General features: G+C 47.9%; 1 protein-coding gene across 6 annotated transcripts in view; it reads right to left on the reverse strand.

The window, feature by feature from the left end:
* The window catches only part of RBFOX1 (RNA binding fox-1 homolog 1), a 2058026-nt gene that overhangs the window by 360677 nt on the left and 1673846 nt on the right, over positions 1–23503 (reverse strand). Inside the window, exon 1 of one of the 6 annotated variants that reach the window (XM_036309607.1) lies at positions 19671–19950. The exons of the other annotated variants lie outside the window; for them this stretch is intronic. Coding sequence (XP_036165500.1) covers positions 19671–19814 — 144 coding nt within the window. The 5' untranslated portion in view covers positions 19815–19950. Of the gene's footprint in view, positions 1–19670; positions 19951–23503 lie in introns of those variants that run through there. 6 annotated transcript variants of the gene reach the window in all.

Consider the following 23503-nt stretch of genomic DNA (forward strand, 5'->3'; position numbering starts at 1 on the left):
TCAAATCAGATCCCGCCCAAACCAGGAGTGTCCACACTCTTCCTCCCTTCCACAGCCAGGGGGTTAAGTAAGGTTGCCCTTACTAATGCGGCCGATGCTGTGCCTTCCCATATAAGACATACATCCTTCTCCCATGTTCTAAATAAAAAACCAAGACACTGTGTGAGGTTAAGCAGGACGCCTGAGTGGCTTCCGTATATGAAAGATACAGTTTTGAAACTTAAATATGAGAATTTCACATTCAAATGAAGACTTTATGGGGGATGATGGAGATAGTAATTCAGGGACCCGGGGCCACCCTACTCAGTAGTATTAACCCACCTCCAAGAACGATGATGAAGATGCACAAAGAAAATTCCAGTCGGTCTTGTAAGTGAAGAGGCTGCTGATTACCCTTAGCAACTTGAACCCCAGGGGTCGAGGCCACTGTCTGCTGCTCTGGGTTCATTAAGCGCGTCTTGACCTGGTTCTCCTCTGGAAGCCAGACTGGCTGGCTGAATGAGCAAATCTAAGAATATCAGCCCCGCACATCATCTCTGCTGAGATCAACAGTGCTTCGGGAACTGACCCCTGACCTGTCTGGGATGAACAGCAACTGGGTTGGAGAATTGGTTGACCTTGCTGGAGACAAACAAATCCTCCCTGGGGTCTCCCGGAATGGGGGAGGAAGGACCACCTGCTCCCCTCCATGTTGCTATGTGCCCTCCCTACTGTCTCTGCCTTTTGTGCTGCAGGTCCCTGCAGGAGCAGGGCACACAGAGAACCTGCCAGATAGCACAGCCTCCAGGACTCGTAACTGGGCCTTCCTGCCCAAACGCCAGGCACATCTACTCCCTGTGAACTTGCCCAACTACCTGAGCACTACACACATCCTTTTCCCCTTAGAGACTAAGTACCTAGGCGGGCATCTCCCAAAGCATGGTCTGCACAGTAGAAGCTGCATGAGATGCTGCACGGTAAAAAGAATCCTGTGGCCAAAGAAGTGGGAGAAATTCAGCAAGTTCTCTCTCCCTCTTGGGGATTCATGGCATCTACTAGCAAAGGAAAGCCCCTGAGAAGTCTTGCAAGGAAAAAAAATAGAAATCTGATTGACCTTTTTTGATCCAGACATTCCTAGATTTATTTGATGGCCAATTGGCCATCCATCCATCCATCCATCCATCCATTCATCTGTCATCTATCTATCTTGCTATTGATTTGAATATCTGGCTATTGAGAATTAATTGTGTTAACCCCATACAAAGTTCTCTACCCATTCTCCTTGTTCCTATTTTCCTACTTTTTATCCTCATCAGAATCTTCATGGACATTATCAATCATCAGCATCAGCATCAGGGTGGCCACCATTTATTTATTCAAAGCTTAACTTTGCTCTAATTTCATCATAAGTGTTATGCCAGTTTATCTTCTCTACATCCCTACAAAGTAGATTCTGTTAAAATCATTGCACTGTGGACAGGAACACTGAAAGGTGAAGTAAACTGGCAAGAAACATAGATGGCGAATGACAAAGCTATGTCTTAAGTGAGAGCTGCAGAGCCATGGTTGTTAAATATTATGTGACAATCATGAATGCACTCTGAGAAATGCTCACCTGGGCAAGATTCAAGCTCAGGGTCTCCTCAGCTCCTTTACTCCCAACCCCTCACTCAGTCTCAACCGTTAGAGGCAAAGAAAGACAAAAAAGCAAAGCCAGTAGAAACAGCTAGACAAGACTTCAAAGCCTGGGGAAGGGCTGGCTTTCACCACCCCACTGCATCTTCAGGAAGCAGGGAGCACAGGCACATGGACATGGGCTGGTCACACGGGAACACCAGCAAAGAGTAACCATAGGATGCAAAAAGAGGAGAGGGGCGATCCAGAAAAAGGGCTGCTAAAGAGACTGTCCCGTGACCTTTCTGTGTGATTCTGCAGCACCATCTGGCCTCAGGGGCTGTGTCCTGGGTCATTTCTCACACCAAGGCCTCTTCAGGAGGGGAGCTGCTGATTCTTAACTCTTGCCTTTGATGCATGGAGCACTCTGAGAATCTTGCCCTCATCCCAGAAAACTGCACATAACTCACAACCTTTTGCATATCATTGCATGGAGTTGGGGGACCTTTTGAAATTCACCTGTGGACCTTTGAGGGGCCTCTGAGTCTCTTTCAGGTTTTGAAGTATGTGGTCCATATGTGCTATGTTTTCTAGAAAGGAGAGGCATGGCCAGAGGCAGCATTCTTGAAGTCAGGCCACATTAACAGTGCGGATGGGGTTCCTGTGTGGACTCATGTTGACATGCTGATCTCCACTACAACTTTTGAGAATGTGTAGCTGCCACTGAAAGGTTCTCTTGCCAAATCTTGACAGGGGTTTCCAAGAAGGCAATCTGTGGAGGTGCTAAGGCATTCCATATTGTCAAACCAAGTCAGACTCGAAGAAATCCCAATACTCATCCTTAGCTCTCTTGTCTAACAGAGAGCAACTCTCGGAAGACAGCCTTCACCTCCAACTTCAGGCCAGAAAGCAGACACCATCAAACCAAGGAGTGGGTGTTGGGGATGGCAGGGCACCCACCAAGCACAGTGCTAGGGGAGAATGCAGCTAGGAAATATACACTTGGCCTTGCAGGTAACACAGGGCTAGGAGGGACCCAGAGTCAGGCTGTGCTGAGCTGCGCAGCTGAGACCGGAGAGGAGGAGCCAGGGGCTGGCCACTGCACATGGTTTCACCACAATGTCACGATCAGGCAGCTGGTGGCAACAGAGAGCATCTGACAGGTGGCTTTTCAACTTCCCAGATTAGCAGTCCCCTTCTGGGACAGGCTGGGTACATCAAAAGAGGAACCACCCAGCGCGACCTCATTTCCTCTCTGATTCTTCCATTGCAATCTATTTTTAAATGTTTTTTTTTTTTAAACAAACCATATATACCAAATACTATTGGCCAGACACCATCTCACCTTCTAACCCTTTTATGTGTTAACTCATTTAATCTTCATCACCACCATATAAGGCAAGTGCTGCTATCATCCTTGTATAGCTGATAGGGAACCTGAAGCACAGAGAGGTTAAGTAACTTGTCCAAGGTCACATAGCTTGTGAATGAGGAATCTGTTCCAGAGTTAGGTATTCCTGTGCTGTGCTGCCGCTCCAGAAAAGACATGTTTTATTTAAAAAAAAAAATAGAATTCTGCTGGTTTCCCATCAACTAATTAAAAAACAAACTTATTGCTTTTTAGTGTGATAGCAATGTGTCCTATTGGCTAAGAACTCAGAGGCTGAAGTCATCCTAAGCTGAGGTGCACATTCTGGCTCTGAATGTTTCTGGCTTGTGGTCCTGGGCAAGTTACTTAACCTCTCTGAATGCCGATACCTACATATTTGGAGGAAACAACACTTTCCACATAGGGCTGTGGGGAGAACTCTAAATAACATGGTGATGCACTTGGGCTTGAGTCCACCTCTATGTGTGTGAGCTTTATTCCAGGTGGTTTTCTCTTAGCATGACTCTCTAGACTCCCACGAATGCCAGGCCTCTCAGTAACTCCTCACTTATCCCTGGTTGATCCCAGACATCCCAGTTTCATGACTCAAGAAATCCCCACGTTTGTTGAAGCGAGTTGGAGCTGGGTCTCTGTCCCTTACAACTAACAGATCCTGGACTAATTCAATAGTGATGGTAAGACCAGCAGGTACACATACACACATCAAACATACCTTTAGCTTACTTAAAAAACAAACAAACACTTTCTTAGAACTTTCTAAGTGTCAAACACCACTCATTCTAAGCTCGTTAAGGACAAACTCATTTCATCTTTTTAACAATTCTCCGGTAGCGCTATTCCTAATCGCCCATTCTACAGATGAGGGCATGCAACTCGGAGAGTTTGTATCATTCTGGCTCTGTGAGTGGGTGGGCCTTTGCCAAAGCCACACCTGCACGACTCCAAGTCCCAGTTCCTTTCCTCTGCATGCTCTGCGTTACCAAGGATGCTGATGCCTTAGAGGCCTCCCCGGGAGCTGGCACCAGCACGCAGGTGCCCACATTATAAACGCTGCCTCTGTGCTAGACCTCTTCTCAGGGACTCCTGAGGGAAATGCCTGGGCGAGGAACAAGAATTCTAAGTACCCTTCCAGAGACATCCCACCGAGTCAGAGCCAGCACAGACTGCGCACCCTCTACCTGCATCCAGACCCAGACCCAGCAGCACCGCCGGAAATCAGCCCACCGCGGTCCGCACTTTCCTTCTCAATCATGTCTGGCAGACAGAGCCCTTGGCCCCGCTACACATGTTTCTAAACTCACTGCGCCGGTTGTTCTTTGGGGACTCATTTTCCCCCACTCTCACCTATCTCAGAGCTGAGCTCAACAAATGGGCGTTCCCTAAAATAGTCCCTGTGTTCCTCTGCGTCTCCCCCGCCAATGGTGAATAGCGCTCAGTGCGGAAATTCACAGACTCCAGGGTGGCTGTTGGCTTTAGGATTACCACCCAGACCTCACTTTCTTGGAGACGGGTGGCCGGCCTGGAAGATGAATGCTCCTCTCAGGACCAAAATAGAACAAAGGGACAAAAGGGAACTGAAGGGTTTAAAATTAGGATAAAAAGAGAGAAACCTGGCACTACAGTGGCCTTCCTTAACTGCTTAAAACTTACCAGTGATGCCCAACTTTTCGTTTCCTCTATCCCCATATGTTCCCACCCTCCCACTGGGACCTAACATTTGCAGGCACTATTTCTCATTCTGGCTAGTGGTGTGCTCATCTGCCTACCTCGCCAAGCAGCCCTCGTTGTTATTTTTGTAATTACTGGGAGTCTTTTTCATGTTGCACCCGGCCAGATCCCTGGCTCACCACGCCCGGCTATTCCCAGCACACATGGAGGGACCGGGTAGGTCTGCAGTGGGAAGGGGCATTTGCGCTTTGGAAAGCAGCATTGAGAAGCAGCAGACGGGAAGGCACTGGGGACATTTCTTAAAGGCTGCATTCTGCGACACTTTATTTAACAAGCTTTCTCTGTGTTCACTGTGGAGTTTGTTTATTAGAACAAAGGCTGTACTATTTTTTACACATAGTAATGCATTTAGTCATCATGATGACTGAAAACAGATATCATCGTTCCCATTTTACACATGAGAAAGCTGAAACAATGGATGTTAAAGTAACTGGCCAATGGGCATAGGAGATGGCAAGTGGCAGATTTAAATCAAATTTCAATGCAGGCACTATATGTGAAACTGTTCTACCACACTGCATTCTAATCAGCATCGCCAGCATCACTATCATCACCAAACATACCACCCCCGCCACACCCCCACCATGTCTACCATCACTTCTACCACCACTATCACAGCACCTGCTCTAATATCACCACCACCACCAATACCATCAACACCACCAACACCATCATCATCGCCAACTATCACCTTCATCACCACATCCACCTGTGACCATCTCTACTATCACTTCTACCACCACTCTCACAGCACCTCCACTAATACCACCACCACCCAGACCATCACTATCAACACCACCACCACCACCAAACATCACCAGCAACAGTAAGACTGCCACTACACTACCTTTACCATCACTACCTCCATTAGGATCACCATCATCACCTCCGCCACCACCACGACCACCATCGGTACCAACACTACCACCACCACCATACCTTCAACACCTCCAATTATCACCACCACCACCACTAAAAGTAAAAGCATTGATTGAGCTTTTGCATTTGCTGGGGTCTGTGCTGGGTGCTATACAATCTCATGCCATACTCACAACTCTAGTTCCTGATCCTGCATTACCTCTATTTCATAAAAATGAAGCTTCTTAGCAACTGACTTATGATCATAGAAACGAAGCTTCGGTGAGCTTGGAGATTGGCCCATGTAGATGGTCAGAAGTCTGTCAGCTTATTTGACATGTTAAGATTCAAAGCCAGCTTGGCACAACACTGACGAGAATGCAATTAACCCCAGTGCTCCTTTGCCCAGAGGCGGGAGAGGGAGGCATTGCCCACGGGACACTTCATCGAGCCTGCTCCCTGCTCCTCACCCACCCTATTGGAAGTCAGTTGCTAAGATGTGAGAGATCGCCCCGCTAAGTTGGGGTATAATTTTGTGTGGCAACGCTGCTACCAAACAGTGCACAAGTCCAAGTGTGAGATTCTTGGCTTTGGCCAAATACCATGCGGGGGGCGCTGGCCTGCAATATGCTGAAATTGGCCTGTAGTTCTCTCTGCTGGAGCCCACACCCAGGCCAGCGCCTCCTGAGCCACTGCCCTCCTCACCAGCACCCTCGGATGTCCCCCTGCAGCACGTTACATTTGTTCCCTTTGGCCAAGTACTGTCTCTGTGGGATGGAGAGGTGTCACAAAGAATAGCAGGGTTGTTTTTCAAAACTCTCACTCCTGTCCATGGCTCTGTCAGCTCCTAGTCCCAGCGGCCATCATCCAGCCCTGAATTACTGCTGTGGTCTCCTACCTGAGCCTCTGCTTTCAGTCTTACCCCTCTAACCTGTTCTGCACAGAACAGCCGAACTTGTCTTTTAAAGGCAAAATTCAATCCCATTCTCCCCTGTGTCAAGCCCGTTAGTCTTTTCCATTCTCCCCGTGTCAAACCCGTTAATCGCTTTCCCCCCTTTTTATTCCTTTGAGGATGGCATCTAACCCCCATATCAGTGGTTCCAAAAACTGTGGTCCCTTCTCCTCTGCCTCCTTCCTGCTCTTTCACGCTACTCCAGGCATCCTGGCCTTTTCCCTGTCCTCTGAAATCGCCAGGCACAGAGTAGCCATGCCATAGACTCTCCGCCTCAGTGACAATGGTCTTCTCCACCCCAGTCCCCCCTCCTTCACTCAGCTTCAATGTCACTTCCTCAGAGAGAGCTTCCTTGTGTCCTGAATCCAGCCCCTGCTATGTTCTGTGGACGCCCTTCTCTTTATCACAACTTAGAATACATATTTCTACCATGATCACTTGCTCATTGCCTGTCATCCCCGCACACTCAGAAGCTCCATAAAGGACAATGAAGCTGGTTTCCTTGTCTCAATATCCTCAGTGACTAATCCAATTTTTTAGGCAGTGCAGAGGTTACATGAATATTTGTTGAGTGAATAAGCAAGTGAATTAATTATTAACCAATTACGTGCCAGAGGGGAGGCGGTCTGATTTCATCATTATGGATGTCACTTGCTTTGCTAGAGACAACGTGATAAGCCTTTCATAAATAGATCAGAAAGTGTTAGGGGTATTTTACAAAAGGTTAAAAACACAGCATTTCTCTTCTCTGATAGTATCAGATAAACTCTCAGAATCTGTCTTCAGTGCCAGGCGACAGTTGTCTTATGTAATGTAGTAATTGCTGGCTTGAATTAAAGGCATTGTTATTTCGGAGAGTGGAGAGTTGCTCTTTTGCTGACATTACGAAGTGAAGGATCCATCCCTCATATTAACACATCATCTTCTTGGCATGCTACGTGATTAAGGAGGAAATGTGATTTTATTTTGTAGGGAAATTGATACTTTTTCACCAAGTCGAGAGGCGCCATCGGAATAAAGGGCTGTTTATTTGGGCGAATCACCGGTCTCGCACAAATCCCGAGCGCTAATTGCATAATGGGTCTTTACAAAACGCCCTAACATGGGTTAGGCTGGTTTCTCTGTTTTCGGTTTGAAAAATAGATTGTTTACTAAGCCATCAGAGCTATATGTAAACCAAGTAAACAATAGAGCAGATGTTGAAGGCTGTCTTGTGCCTCGTAGACATAATTAAAGACAATGAGACACTCAGGGAGTCAAGAACAGAGGACAAATGCAAACACAGAAATCAGTACAGTTTGGATGTCAGCTGCACTTGTTGGACACCTGCTTCCTCAGTCCAAGGCGCCGTATCATGTTTCCCAGGATGGGCAGTGTTTGCCCTGCGCCCTGTTTACGTACGTAATTGCGTACATTTTGTTCTCCACTTTTCAGGAAGGCAAGAAAGGGAGTCTCTTCAATTGAGTATTTGTTTCAATTTCATGATCACTGAATTTGACCCTCAGTAGCTTCAAAGAAACTTTTTTTAATTTTCCCATAAGCACAAACATTCATGAAAACCACTTTCACATTTATAAAAGGAATCTAAGTCCAGGTTTGGGTGAGAGGGGGAGGGGGTTTATTCATTTTTCTCTGCAGTCATCCCTTCATGTATTTTTTAAAGCAGTTCTACTACATTGAGATGTTTATTTCTTAAAAGCCTTACACATCTTTAAGTCAGGCATATTTCCTAAAATGACGATTTCACCTTATACGAAAAGCAATCCAGCTGGGTAGGCTATTTAAAGTATCATTCTAATTTTCTAAATATTCTCTTTTGCCCTCAAACTCCTACTCAGAGATCTGTTAGTTTTCATCTCTCAGTTCCATAGGGGAAGAAATATAACCACACACAATGAAACACATGACATAATTAAGAGAACAGAAGTGTAATCCAAAAAAGAATAAACAACAGGGCTTTTCTCTGCAGATGCCTTGAGAGAGTAACTGAGGGTTCCAATTCCATCTCTTGATTATATCATTTCCCCCGTTCCAATTAGGAAAAAAAGCTGAAGTTAAAACCCTACGGCTTCCTATGGCTTACTGGACAGGAGAAAGTTTCCCAGATCCAGAATTCTCAGTTCAGAAAATAGAGGACCTCACTCATTTTCAAAGCAAAAAAAAAAAAATGCACAGATCTCTTTTTTTTGTAAGCCACTGACTGTTTAAAGCCTCAGAAATCCCATTGCGGGAAGACCCCAGGATACCCAGGTGACTTGCAGGGGTGGGGATGTGGCTGCTGTGCACCCCCTTCGCCCAGTCTGTCCTTTGGGGTGATTTGGAAGGAAGGCGATCCTGGTGTGATCTGCGTCTCTTATGTTAGGAAAATGGTGTCAGCCCATTTTCACAGACAAGATCCAGAAGCATAAACACCACATGGGAGACAAATAGGGCCCTGATGCTACTATGGAACAGACAGATCGGCCCTGAAACACCAAAAACAGATCCATCCCTCCTCATTCACTCATGAAAATGTCCCTAGGTGACACCCACACACGCACATATGCACATGCTCACACATGTGTTGCACACACGGACACACATATGTGCACACATACAGGATCTCAGAGGCTCAGAAAGGTTGCAAAGCACTAAATTCTTTTGATATATAGAGCAGCCTGCACTGCATGGAGCAACACAGCATGGCAACCGGGGACCCCGCTCCCAGAAATTCCTTTATGAACACGACCAGGCCCCGCCAGTGAACAAAGCAGTGGTGCAGGGTGTATAAATCATTAATACGGTGCCGGGCAGTGACTGCATTTCCTGTGTTGGTTGGAGAGCTCCTCAGCACAACGGGGACTTGGGGATTGGAATTGGCTGCGGAGAAACGCACTCCATCATCCTGCGAGCGGATGCGCTTCCCATCAGCCCTGCTCTCCTCTCTTCCCCACCCTCCCCGAGCCTGACAGCCTCGCCGCGTGTTGTAATTTATTCAACAGTAATCATAATGACTTAAAAATAAAATCACGAGAAAGCTTCAAAGTTGAAAGCTCTCCCCACTGACTCTCTCCCTTTCTGACAAGTTTTGCCTTTGAAAGGAAAGAGAAATGAGGACTCCTGGCTGGGAGAGGCTGATGTTAACAGTGATGGGCCTGCAGGGCCTGGATGCAGCCTGCAGTCAGCGCCGCCTGATGGGACAGGCCCTATGGATTCTGGAGTCAGACCCTCTGGTTTTCAACCTCCTCCCCTCCACCACCTGCCTCAGATCAGCACGGAAGGAAACGGAAGGACTCCTACCCACTCCCCCGGAGGCCTTTTGTGGGGGATTAAATGAGGTAGCCCATGTGAAAGTGCTTCGTAGTGTAGTTGTCACATACTGCTCCATAAAAGTTATTGATTATTTCATTATTTTAATTATTTTATTATTATCACCATCGCTGTTGAGGCTGGCTGGATTCTCTGACTTCCTAAATGATCTTGCAAGGAGCATCTCCTACTGCTTACAGAGTAGATTTGTTTTTTGAATGGAACTAAAGGGAGATGTAAAAAAAAAAAAAAAAAGAGGGAGAGAAAAAGGAAGAAAAAAGAAAAAGAGTGTTCTCAAGAATCCAGTCACATGTTCTGAATGGAGACCCCCAGTGGCAAGTTCTGCCATTGCACCATGAAGAAAGAATCTCCACTCCCTATTTTAACTGTTCATTGCAAACACTTAGGTAAAAGGAGGGGTGGGGGAAGGAAGGAAGGAAGGAAAAAAGCAACAAAAAAATATTCCATAGTTTTATGCATATTATTTGGATGAAGCATCCATCAGCCAGTTTAAGTAGAGAGAGTACATAGATTCAAAGCAAACTCATTTGCAAGGGCAGCTTCTGTGTTTCTAGAAATTCAAGGAGTGGCTGGATAGAGAGAGTCCTGACACCGGGAGGTCCACACCTCATTCTTCTGCTTCATAATACAGAGGACAAGCAATCAGGCAGCAGAGGGGCACACACTCCCTCTCACAGGACAGACCCAGGGCCGGAAAACGCACGTGTCAGCCGGACAGTCATCCTGAAACTGGGGCATTTGCCCAGGCATCCACGCAAGTACCCAAGCACCGCCAGGCCCCAGAAAAACTCCCCCTGACTCTCCCTGGTGACAATCTGCACATTAGCAGGCGCCTGCCACATTCAAGCTTATGGGAATCAGCTCCAACGTGTGCCCAAGTCCCCTGCATCACAGAATAATGACATTCTGAATAGAAATAAATGAAGCCCCTGCAGTGTGATTCTGTCAGCTTTTGAAAGTAAATAACTTTGCTACTGACAAGAGCAAGACAATTTTTATTTTCCCTCCTCCTGTCACGGAGCATTAATTGAGATGTGCAGCCACATTCCAATCCAACACGGCCAGCAGCACTGACAGTTAGAAGGAGGAGAGAGAAGAAAACCAGATCAGGTAGGAGGGACCAAGGACCCTGAGGGAGACCCCCAGGTCCCCAGGTTCCTTGGGTCTGTGTCCTTGGCAGGCTGTGAGATAGATAGAGATATAGAGATATAGAAATATATCACATTTACTTGGGAGAAACAAAAATTCATGTTCAGCTCCCATAAACAAGCACTCATTCATTCTTTCACTCATTCTTTCTTTCATTTCTTTAACAAAAGTCTGTTGCCTGCTCACTGTGTGCCAGGCACTGTTAGTATGTCCCTCTGTACCATACAAATCTTACAAACAACGGTTATGAAATGGTGATCCTTAACCCTATTTTCCTGAAGAAGCAACTAAAGCACCAGATCAAGTAAAGCCTCTTGCTCGATCTAGTTGGGTCAGCGAATCGAATAGCTGAGTTGGGATCAAGCCTTCAGTTCAAGACTTCTGTCCTATATAGGCCTCCAGAGATAGCAATCATTTCTTAAACTATGCTTCGGGCGGCGGGGAGAGGCGGGTAGGACCTGACACCAACTGGTTCTAAAATGATGTAGGTTTCTCACCTGAATTTTCGTAAGAGCCTTGAGATGGGCAGTTGGATACTGCTAAATGTAGACGTCACTGCTCATTCTGTTTTTGGATCTCGACATTGCTCCCTGTTAAGGAAAGACTCGTCTGGGGGTGTGGGGGGGGGGATCTCCCAGCTCTCATCCTTGCCTAATAGCAGAGCTTGCCCTCCTTCCTCCCCCCCACCCCCCACCCCCACCCCCCGACAGCCCCACCGCAATGCCTGGACTCAGGCAGAGCAGAACTACCTAAGGGAAGATGGAGCTATTTGCTGTTGCTTTTGATAAGGGGATCAAGTCCTCCAGGTGAGCCTGGGCAAACATCAAATGCCCAAAACGAACAGTCTCATTAAGACTAACCCCTTTGTGTATTTACTCATCAGGGCACGTCCATCCTACAGCTGCCTGTTCTTTCCTCCGTAGCTGCAATGGGAAGGAAGTCCTCACATCTCTGGGAGCACACTAGCCTGCCGAGTGCTTTTTGCCGTGGCTCCAATCCCTAATCTTGATTCTGTGCGTGTTTAAACACAACATGAAGAACAGCAAAACAGGGGGAGACTGCTCCTCACCTGGAGCCCGGCCCAGTGTCTGAAACCACAGCCCCTCCCAGGCCCCTGGTCTCGGAGCCCTGCACGCTGCAGATGGGGAGTACGTGCCCATTTTCCTTTGCTGTGTGCTCTGTCCGCCGCTCTGCCCGAGGGGAGAGGAAGTGACGCGGAGAGATAACTAGAGTCTTGCTCTTTGCAGAGCAGGTCAAGGGAGGAATGAATGATTCCGTACCAGACATGAAACAGGATCCTTAGGAAACCCAATGGAGCCAGCCAACGTTACCCAATGATGGCACAGGGATGGGTGATTTGATAGACCCTCCATGAGGACGGACACCATTGCTTACTGAGAACGTCTGGGAGAACAGCTGGCACCAAAGCAGGAGTTCAATAAGCATGGAGTGAATGAATGAACAGGCGAATGGATATTTATCTCAATGTATGTTGGAAAAAAATCATATCAAAGATGTGATCCTGCAACTATGTATTTATGTGTCTTTGTTTGAGCAAATCTACTTTTAAGTTCAAAATATAAGTTGATCTAAAACTATTAAGTAGATATTGACTGGCATGGTGAGTGAATTGGTAAAAATGAGGAAGGGAATGGTTGAAGGCCTGAAATTTCAGAGCCAGTATTCCCCACTCATCGTTTCCAAAGTTAAAGGCCTGTTGCAGAAGCACCCTGATGAGCTTCCACAGAGGATACCAACGGGACTTTGGGTGCTCCACATCAGGGTCTTCCTAAGGCTCCCATCCAAACCCTCCGCCCAGCTCTCACCCCCAAACCTGTTTCCAAAGGCCCCTGGGTTTCTCCACAGCTCGGGAGTGGTCTTAGCTCATTTGTTCATCCATTTCCATCTTTTCACGTCTCCCCTATGACCCCAGAGGATAGCAGAAGCCATCCCGGGTACCCCCGCTTAACTTGTGACCCAACTCCACCGCTCCCTGTGTCCCGCGCCTCTCACTCTCGTTTGCAGATGAGGCCTGTATACTCCCCTTCCCTGTTCTTAGGACAACTCTCTCAACTCTTCACGTGCCAAATGTTCCCTTTTCCTCGGATCAGAAAATGCATCACCTCCTCACTGAGACCCACACCGACCCACGCAACAACCACCAACAACCCCCTGACCCTTCCTCCCATCGCCCTGCTTATTTCCTGCACAGCACTCTCCCCTTGCTAATGCACTCATATTTGCATCCTCTATTCTTCCTTTACTGCAGCGCCAGCTCCGTGGTGGCAGGGGCCTCTCCTAATTGATTTGCTGCAATATTCTTAGTGCCTGGAGACAAGGTTTTGCCCAAACGAAAGAAGGAACAAATGATTGAAGGCATCTGCACAGGAATCTGCAAAAATGGGTGGCAATCACTGCCTCCCTTGCTTCCAAGGTTCTAGAAAGTTCTAATGTATTCATTCATTCTTGCCTTAAATTTTTTTGAGCAACGACTACCTATTAGACTTTATTTTAGGAATCATGGGTAGAATATCAGACAGAATAAAGAAGTCTCTGACATCATGTTGCTTATAGTCTAGCGGGTCAGAAAAAGCATCGCAAAAAGTGCTCTGCAAACTACCTGCTGCCTAACACATACAAGAAATGCAATGGAAGAGAGGGGTGGGTAGTGAGACCCCAGGCGGTGGAAAGCAGTCCTGTTGCTCTTTTTCAGCCAGGATCAACCCATCAGGGTTACCATATGTCAAGATCAGAAATAGCACCAAAACCCCTTTTCCCCAAATGCTTTCAGTTGCCAGCAAGTTCCAACCACTTATGCTTTTTCCTAACCCCAAGTGGGTGGGGGGCTTGGGGGTCCATCAGAAAGCCTCTCTGTCACAGTGTCTCTGCAGGAGCAGCCCTGCAGGTTCGCTGCTCATTTCCCCAGCTCGCCAGCATTCAGCGTGTGGAAGGGCCCGGGCCAGGGCCCTCCTGAGCTATTGTGCCTGAGATCTGACCTCATTTGACACAGCCCCTCTCAATGGACCAGCCACATCAGGCAGACAGCCACAGGCCACTGCTCAGCCCTGCAAAGTTCTCTGGGGCAGCTCCAGGAAATAGGAAACTTTATTGATGAATGGAACTTTCTCTGCTTCTCTTAATTGAATTAAACAGCACACTGGGACACCTCTCCCCGTCCATTAGAAAGGTCTCTGCAGATGGGGCAATTACGCCCACACTTTGTCAGCTCTGCCTCATTCACAGGATGACATCTCCTGTATTGCCCAGCCCCGTAGGCGCAGACGCACCAACCTGATTTTGTTTACAATGCTGCAATTCCTCCTCCAGAAGACTGTTATTTGCCTGACAAACTACACTGTTTTTACCTGGCCAGTATGAATAAACAAGCATTACATTTCCCGTTGGGACAGAGAGCCTGGTTAAATGAATCAGAAAACCCAAAAAAGATTGCCTACCCCCAGTCCATCAGCTACCGGACAGTTACTCAAGGGCCAGCTGTAAGGAAAGCAGATGGGACGTGAGCACTAATAGCACGGACTTTCTCCACTCCCCAAAAGGCCGGGCGGCCCTTGCACGTTCTGACATGGAAACCCCCACCAAATGGCAAGTAGAGCTGCCGAATGGTGCAGGACTCTGTTGGTCTCTGGACTAACAGATGTTTACAATTAAATAATCTTAAGGTAGCCGTGGATGGGTGGCTCAGTTGGTTGAGCAACATCCCTTGCACCAAAGGGTTCAATTCCGGTCAGAGCACATACCCGAGTTTTGGGATTGGTCCCTGGTTGGGGTGCATACAGGAGGCAATCGATTTATGTTTCTCTCGTATTGATGCTTTGCTATGTATTTCTCTCTTCCTTCCTCCCTCCCTTTCTAAAAATATTCTTGAGTGAGGATTTAAAAAATAATAAATAATCTTAAGGCAGAGGCAACCCAAGTGACCCTGCAGTCAATACCCACCCCCCTTCCATAGGGTCCTGAAATGGGAGAAACACAACGGAATCCCCACCCACCTGGGATATGGGCCTTGACTGGCCAAGAAAAGCCCAGCAATCCATGCCTGCTTCCCTTGAATTGGAAAACTCAGAGCAACCAGGACAACTGGTTAATTAACCAACTTACATCACAGCATCTCTCTAGAAAGAGACAGAGGGACCCATGTTCTATCAGGCACTCACCCAGGCCTAGGGATGTGCTCATTCCGACCACTTACACTCCTTAAACAATTCAGACATGAAGATAATCTATTCTAATTCTTTTCTGCGTTATTGACACCATTGACTCCCCCCAATCCACAGCACAATTTAATAAATCAACATGGGATTAAGCCAAGAAGAAGGAAGGTGATAAAATGCCATTGGGTCCCCTATAAATCATCAGCCTGAGCAGCACAAGGTAAGTAACTGGAGGGAGAATTGAACTTGTCTACGCAGCCATAATTGTTATGGCCCACCGAACGTTTCCCAAATTTATGCCCCCGGCAGGCACATGGGGGCGCTCCCCTCCCACCCCCTCCTGTGCAAGCAGACCCTCCCAGGGACTCTGTACCCAGCACCACTTTCTAATTAAAGACAGCAAGGGCTGGTATGCAAGTTTCAGTTCAATTGCTTTCGATCTGAAGATGTCCACAGTGAGCAATGGCTTCATTTACCAGGAATTACCCTTTGTACAAACCACTTCACTATTTAAAACAAACCACATGGATCATCATTAAGTGGGAAAAATTACCAATCTTCCGATATCGACAGTGGCATGGCCCACTTTGGAGCCCCCTCCCTCCCCCTTTTAATGTGGATTTTAAGCATTTGACTTGTTTTTAAATTCAGGCTGATACAAAGGTTGTGGGTGAATAGGATCTGACAGCGAGAAGCTTCCTGAGAAGGGTACTGGGGTCACGTGGGGTCTAGGAACTGGGGAAACTGAGTGACGATGCTACTCCTGCTCTTCCAGAGGGTTAGACGCCAGCGTGAATCTAAGCTCAGGGAAACCTGGCAAGATGGGTGCGTTGGAAAACAGGCCTCATCTGCTCTGTCCGGATGACTTTCCACGCGGTAGATGCTCTTCTGTGTGCTCCCTGTGACGTAGGACATGTGTCAAGCATCTCTAGACTTTTGTGTCTGTGTGTGTGCACGTGTGTGTGTGTGTGTTGGGGGGAGGGGACTGTTGTTTTCTATTTTTCTCTATGAGAAAAACCAAACGTATTTCCTTTTGAATTCACTCATTGCAAAGCCCCCGATTTGGAATTTGTATTCAGAATTTCCCTCAAAGCAAACATGTCTGCATGGGTACCTGCTTTGGAACTCTGGGGAGAGTCTGGGGCAGGTGGGTTGAACTTCACCTGAGAAGAAGATTCCCCAGCAAAGAAGACACAGTTAAACCTCTGCAGGGCGTTATGAATAGCAGCTGAAGCAGGACTTGTCCTGGACAGCAAGATGGAAGCCAGCTGCTCCGAGGCTCACCTGTCCCTTGCATCTTAGAATGATCTACAAGATACATGCTATATACCAGGGGATATCGATGTGTGCATGCACATATGTGTACATATGCATGTGATAACATCATTGGGCTTGGTATTGAGGTGCCAAAAGGACTATACAACTTTATAGCACCTTGCAATTCCAAACTGTAGCAATATCTTCAATGTCAAAAAGAAGCAGCAGGAGAAAATAAAAGATTTATAACTGTAGTAAAATACCTATCTAAGGGAGAGTTACTGGGACATAAATACATGAAATGGATTAAATCAAATAATTTAAATGCCCAGGTTGGGCTGAATAGATAAGTTTTTTTTTTTTTTTGTGGCAAAAGGGTTATGTTGTTTTCATGTGGTCATGCAGAAGAGACCTGGGTGCTGAGGTACCCCAATTGATTTTTTGTTTTATTTTATGAGTTGTCTTAGGAACAAATCCGGGAGGCTCTAGAAAGAGAGGCTGGATGTCAGAGCTGAGGCAAAGAGAGCAAATGATGAAGTAATTTTCCTTAGATATCGGATGAGAAAGAAGCACCATCTGAAACTTCATTCCAGGAAATTATATTTCACTGAAGACTCGGTGGCCCCGATCAGAGTTTGCGATTTTATAACACAGAACAATGAAGGCTCCAAAATAAGGCAGCGGTGTCTTAATCATGCTCTTATGTAATTGGTGATCAGAATGACAGACACCCCTGGAATATCTTCACTTGTAAATAATAATAAAATAAAAGGCTTTCAATAAAGGCGTCATTTATTACAGATTGCTGCCCGGGTCACCCATGTGATCAACTTGCTCTGAGAGTACAGATCATCAAAATGGAATGAAGAGACAATAACAGTGAAAGATCCATAGTAGACAGAAAAGAGAGTGGCCATGTAGAGATAGAAGACGTGCAGATTGCATCAGTAAGTGGTTTCTGGCGATTGAAGGGAACTGCTTCACACCCTTCATCAGCCCGTGGTCTGGACTGCTAACTAAAAGCGAGGGCAGGAGGCTTCTGTGCACACTGTGAGGACAGCAATGGCTGGAAGAGGTGGCCCGCAGGTTTTGCTCTCCAGTCCTGAGGGTGCACCTTTAGCAAGGGTGGGAGGCACAGATAGGAAACCTGATTCTCAACAAGACAGGCGGACATAGATGCCTGCTTGTACTGTACCTTAGGCATTTAGTAAAACTCAGAAAACATGCACACACACACACACTGCATTCTGACACTGTGTGTGTCATAGCTTCAGCTTATCAGCGTTTCTACTCCCAGGATTACATGCTCTTTCAAGAGGGAGGTGAGTGCCATGGCACATTTCAAAGCCCACCTCTGTCTGTCTGTCCTCATAGGGGACCACGATGCTGATTCAGTCACTTCTAAATATTTGCCATGGCTGCCAGCATTCCCTGGGAGCCTCCCTTTGCCAGAGCAGCAGGGCTCCCTCCCTGGAAGAGAAGGCCTGGCAGATGCTGGGAGCCTGCATGTACCCCGTACACTTGTCCTTTTCATGGCGAGAATAACCTCCCGCTCAAAGTCACTCTCTTCTTTCCCAAGTTGTGCCTAAATGGGCAAACCAATGTAACAATTCAAGAGGAAGAAAGATTCATTTATTAAAATAGAATCGTGCACAAGGAAACTGGGAGAGCACTGGATAGCTCTAGCATTCGACTTGCTAGGTAACGCTGTTCAAATTGATTAATAGATACCATGAAAGAAGTGAATATAGAAGGCAGAAGATCAACTCGTATTAATAATTAGATTCAATTCAACTCATGCTGAGCATCTGTGGAAATGCTCATTAGGAAACTCTTCTAGTGAGTAACTGGTCTTACACACACACACACACACCCCAAAGATACAGAAATGGTAGGAGCAGATGAATGATATAACATTTACCAACAGGCTTTTTCATAAATGTTCCCTGGCACAATTTCCTTCCTGAGAAATGGAATAACATAATATTTAAAAAGAGAAACCGATGTCTTCCCAAGATATGAAAACCATACGAAAACGCTGTTTCCCAAAAGACTTGTGAGAGAAACTACGCCAGAACAAATTATTTTCTGGAAGTAACCAACTTGATCACAAATGACCCAAGCGTTCCAAACAGAATCTTGACATTTTATGGCTGCATCTATTCCTGCAACAGATTGACACTGAGGGTCTTTGGAGAAGGAGGCCCCGTCTGCGCACTGGTAAAGGAAGTTTAGTAGACCGCAACCACACATGGCTAACAAATGGCACTCCTGAGGGGAGTCCATCGAAAAATAGATGAAATGACTACAATCACGGTTAACTCTTCATGTAGCAGCTCGGGACAGGGAAAAGCATTCCATTTGCATGACAAAACCCTTCTCACCCCACCAGCCACCTCCACAGCCCTGCCCAGTGAGAGAAAGCCAGGCTTGTCACCAGCCCCCCAAGGCAATATTGAGCTGTTCCCCAAACCCAGGACACCGACTTAGGCAGCGGCTCTACTAGTAAAAAAAGGAAGGGGAGACAGAAAGGTCCAGAGGAAACACCCAGAGAAAGAGAGGAACACAAAGAAAGATTCTGAAATGTACACAGAATGGAAAATAAACACAAAATCCCACGGCAAGACCATTAAGGGAGAGTGGAGGAGGAAAAAATAAAAAGCCTTCCCACGGAGCCACAAAGACTGCATCCTACACGGCTCGCCTTCATCCCAGCACTAGCCAGGGAGTTTGGAAGCAGATTCTGGGGCTGCCACGCTCCAGAAACCCAAAGGCTCCGATTCCAAAAGCAACTGAATACAGCACCACCCAGACAAACTTAAGAAAATAAAAACACTGAGCAGACACACACATACACAGATTTTTTTTCTTGCACTCTCTAGTAAAGCTGCTGAGTTCAAACTCCAAGCACTCAAAGGCCCCCACAGAGACCCACACTCAGATCGGAGGGGCTAGCCTGGGGTCACGTTCCCACACTGGCACAAGAAGGATGCCAGTAAGAAGGCAGTTAGCGATTTTAAACTCCCGTTACCCAAGCCTGGAAGCAGGCGTGCAAAGTGTGCACGGAGGGGCAAACAGAGCTGGGCGCGGGCTATCGGGGTCCACGGAGAACGAGGGGTTCCCACGCAGCCCTCCCGTCCAAAGGCGCGCACCAGCCAGCCCCCTCCCCATCCCCTCCAAGGTACCAAAGCTCAGCCCAGCGACGCGGGGACCCAGTCCAGGAGCCCTGGCAGCAGCCTCGGAGGGAAGCCGCGCGCCTTACCTGCTGTAAGTACATAAAAGTCAAGGCACACGAGAGCTGGGGACACATGCCCACGCTGGGGAGCGCCACGCAGGTGGCCCCCGTCAGAGGATGCTGCATTTCGTCTCTGTGGCGCCCGCCGAGCAGGAGTGGGAACGCTCGCATGCAATCGCGCCGCTGCTCTTTGCCTGGACGCTACAATTTTCTTTTTCTTTTTTTAATTTTGCTGATTATCTAAGTCAAACCCGGGTGGCTGCTCTCTCCTTCTCTCTCTCTCTTTCTCCCTGTCTCTCTCGCCCTCCCCACGCCGCACCCCGCGCGTCCCTCCTCCCTCGCTTTCCGTCTTCCCCTCGGGTTTGCTGGCTCCCAGCGTCCGTCAGCCTGCCTCCAGCGAAGACACTTGAGAGGGTCAGGAAACTATTTTGCTTCCTTTGGGTGTATCTTGTGTGTGTGCATGCGTGTGCGTGTGTGATTGTTGGGCCTGCTTGCTGATGCCCCCCAAAGTGGCAGGTGCCCCCGCCGCCCCCGCCCCCCGCGAAGATGGCAAGAAAGCAAAAAGGCAACTTCTATGAAAGGTAGAGGGGTGCCCTGCCCTCCTGTAGATGCTGAGTGTGTGTGTTGGGGGGGTAGGGGGGTAGAGCTAAGGGCGAAAGAGCCAGGGAGGGGGAGAGGGGAAGGAGAGAGATGGAGAGAGAGAGAGAGAGAGAGAGAGAGAGAGAGAGAGAGAGAGAGAGAGAGAGAGAGAGATTGAGATTTGACTCACACCAAGGCTCACTCCGTTGTTCCTGATGCTCTTGCCTCCTCATTTGTCAAATGGGTCCAGGGAAGGGTTGGGATGTGTGTGTGTGTGTGTGTGTGTGTGTGTATGTGTGTTTCCCTTTTTTCCCCTCCCCTTTGCTTTTTTTTTTCTTTTTTTTTAAACGACTCACCAAAAATTCAAATGGTGTCTGCTAAAAATCTCCGCGGGGCAGGCGAGGCAGCGAGGAGCGCCCTACATCACGAGCGACTAGCGAGCTGGACAATTCCTGCGCTCGCCCAACTGGGACCCGGGCTGAGACGTGGGTGGCGGTTCCTGCGCCCCACTCCTTGGCAAATAAACACGAAAATGGGATTCTCTCTCCGAAAGTGCTGGGATGACGCTAGGGGCCGGGGGTAGGGGAAGCCAGGGCTGCTGGACTCCCAGGCAGGGCAGTTTCTGGGGGCCCCCGCCCCCTGGCAGGGCGGCTCAGGCTGGGAGGCACCCCAGGCGCGTGGGGCGCAGTTTTCCCTGGGCGCCTCGCGGCGGCTGGGCAGGCAGCAGCCAGCACACCAACCAGCCAGCACACCGCGCAGCCCCGAGCCAGCCGCCGAGTGGGAGAAGCCGCCCTGCCTGGCATGGGAATAAATGAAGCCTGTGGGGCTAAGGAACACGCCACACGCCAGCCCCCGGCAAAGGCGAGGGGGGCTCCTTCCAGCCGAGGATCCCCGCTCTTCTCCAATTATAAATGCGCAGGGTGGGAAGCCCACGTCTGATAAGAGATTACCAGCGGGCACATGACAATGGTTTATTTATTTTATTTTTTTTCTTGCCTGATCAGCCCTCCTTGGCCAAATTAGCATTCTGCCCTTGCGAGAGGGGTCTCTCCCTCCCCTGTATTTTAAGAAGTAATAATTATGCATTACTAGATCCTGTTAGTCTTTATGCCATAAAACAGGATGTGATCTGCAAATCAAAAGAAAACGTTAAGACTCTAACAAGTCCTTGGTCCTCCCAGGAAACAGCAGGCTTGGCAGCGGTAAATTCCTCATCAGGGATAACACTGCATTTTGTGATCGAGATTTTGACCCAGTGACTGGGTTTTCCTTTTGTTTTTCAGAGCAAGAGGCTGTGGGAACAGCATCTGTTTGGGTTGCTGGACTCCCTGAAAGACACCGCCTGGCTTCAGATTCCTCGCCACTGCCCAGCAGGGCAGAGATGCCAGCAAGGGCTGGGCATCCTCAGGAAGGGGCCTGAGGGCAGGACCCAGGGGCTGGGACCAGGGACCAGGGACCAGGGGCATCCCCTGCATACCCCTCCTGGAGGCTCACAGGGACACTCTCAGCCGAATGACAGCTCCTGAACTGAGCCATCAGCGCGCAAGGCACAGCTCACTTTGCAGGCTAATCAAAATGCTTTCTGGAGAAAAGCAAATTAATGATACCACAGCTCCATTTTTGTTGTTCTGTTTTGAAATGCCATCAATAACTATAAAGTCTTCCCTCTGCCAAACACTAGGCCCCAACCAGGCTGTTTCTTTCTACTTCTCACCCTCCAACCCCCTGTGACTCACACATCCCATCAATTTAGAGGGAATACAGTCGCATGGTTAAGCCTAAGTGAATTGATATGGGCGATTAGGGGAGTACAGGCTGGTGTTTTATGCGTGTCTGTGTTTTTTTTGGGGGGGGGGGTGGTGGCAGCAGTGGCTAGCTGGAAAAATCATGGCTGTATATATGTTGCCTCAGAAATCATATTTACCAGACAAGGTCTGATTTACAGTTAAAATGTTTCCCTCTTTTCTAGCTTCTTTTTTTTCTTACTTTTTGCCTGTCTTTCGGTTGTTTTAAATTTTGCAATTCACAGAATCCAAAGAAAAGCCACTCCACAAAACACTGATGGAATAAAAGGTAAAAGATCTCCAATCCTGACTCGCCTCCTCCCATTCTTCCCTCTGCCTCCAGCAATGTGCTGTCCTGACAGGGGTCCCCCTGCTTTCCTTCATTTGCTTTCTCCCTGGCACTGGAAAAGCCTGCAAATGCCCCCAAAAGAGGGCAGAATTTCCCCTTCAGCTCATTTTCATCAGAAGCACGATAAATAATACATGGCACTTTAATAAGACCTTATCTGAATGGTTTAATAAAAACAAATACATTATGTAAGGAACCAATAACTGCTCTCGGCTGCCCTGAGTCAGGCCTGGTTTTCTTGTCCCTTTTCTTCCTAAAGTTGAAAACCTTCCGTGGTGATTGGATTCCTGTGGACCCATTTTGCAATCATGCCTCAGACCTCTGCTTAACTTAGGTCCTCACAGTCAGGCGCATCGGAAGTCTGCGAAGTGAGACAATGGGGCCCAGACCTTCAAAATGCATCTCCAAATGATTCTGTGGACAGCCACAGTCCCAGGTCCCCACACAAGTACAGTGACTCACAGAGATGAGTATACACCCCATCCACAAGGGACCCGCTTACAGGATCGGGCAGGAAAGAGTTTGCAGGGGTGAGCATCAGCACAAGCTCATCAGGAGCCAAGCCGATGACCCCTGATCAAGTGGTGACACCATATTTGCCTCGATTGCTCACTGGATGACAAACCTCCGCCAGTCTTTCAGCCTTCAGCCTTTCAGTGATATTGTCTCTATCACTGAAGATGCTGATTTTGAATCCCAGCTCAACAGAGACTGAGAAAGAGCCACATCAAGCTACTCGCTCCCAAGCAAGTCCCCTACATCAATAAGTATGAGACCTGGGGGTTACTCTTCCCTCTCCACAAAGAACCCCTGGGCACCGGGCATCACTTGGGTGGGCATATCGCATATCGCAGTGCAAGGGCCACCCTCTGCCTTTCGGCTGCAAGGACCCATAGTTGAATGGTTGTATATACACCTTAGGGAGCAGAAAGTGCTGGGAAACCTCCAAGGAGCAAGGCCACCTTCAGGCGATGCTTCCTCAGGCAGCAGGCAAACGCTCCCATTTTAATTCGATCCACACAGCAGTGTTTGTAGCTTTTTCTTCACTCAAATTTGCCAGCTGTTGAAAGGAGTATAGGTAATTGTGTGTTTTTTCTCTTTCATAATTCCGTATGGTAATGCCCTAAGGCTGTCTAAAAGGCCAACCT

This window comes from Myotis myotis, unplaced genomic scaffold (assembly GCF_014108235.1).
Source record: "Myotis myotis isolate mMyoMyo1 unplaced genomic scaffold, mMyoMyo1.p scaffold_m19_p_5, whole genome shotgun sequence".
NCBI classification, from domain to species: domain Eukaryota; kingdom Metazoa; phylum Chordata; class Mammalia; order Chiroptera; family Vespertilionidae; genus Myotis; species Myotis myotis.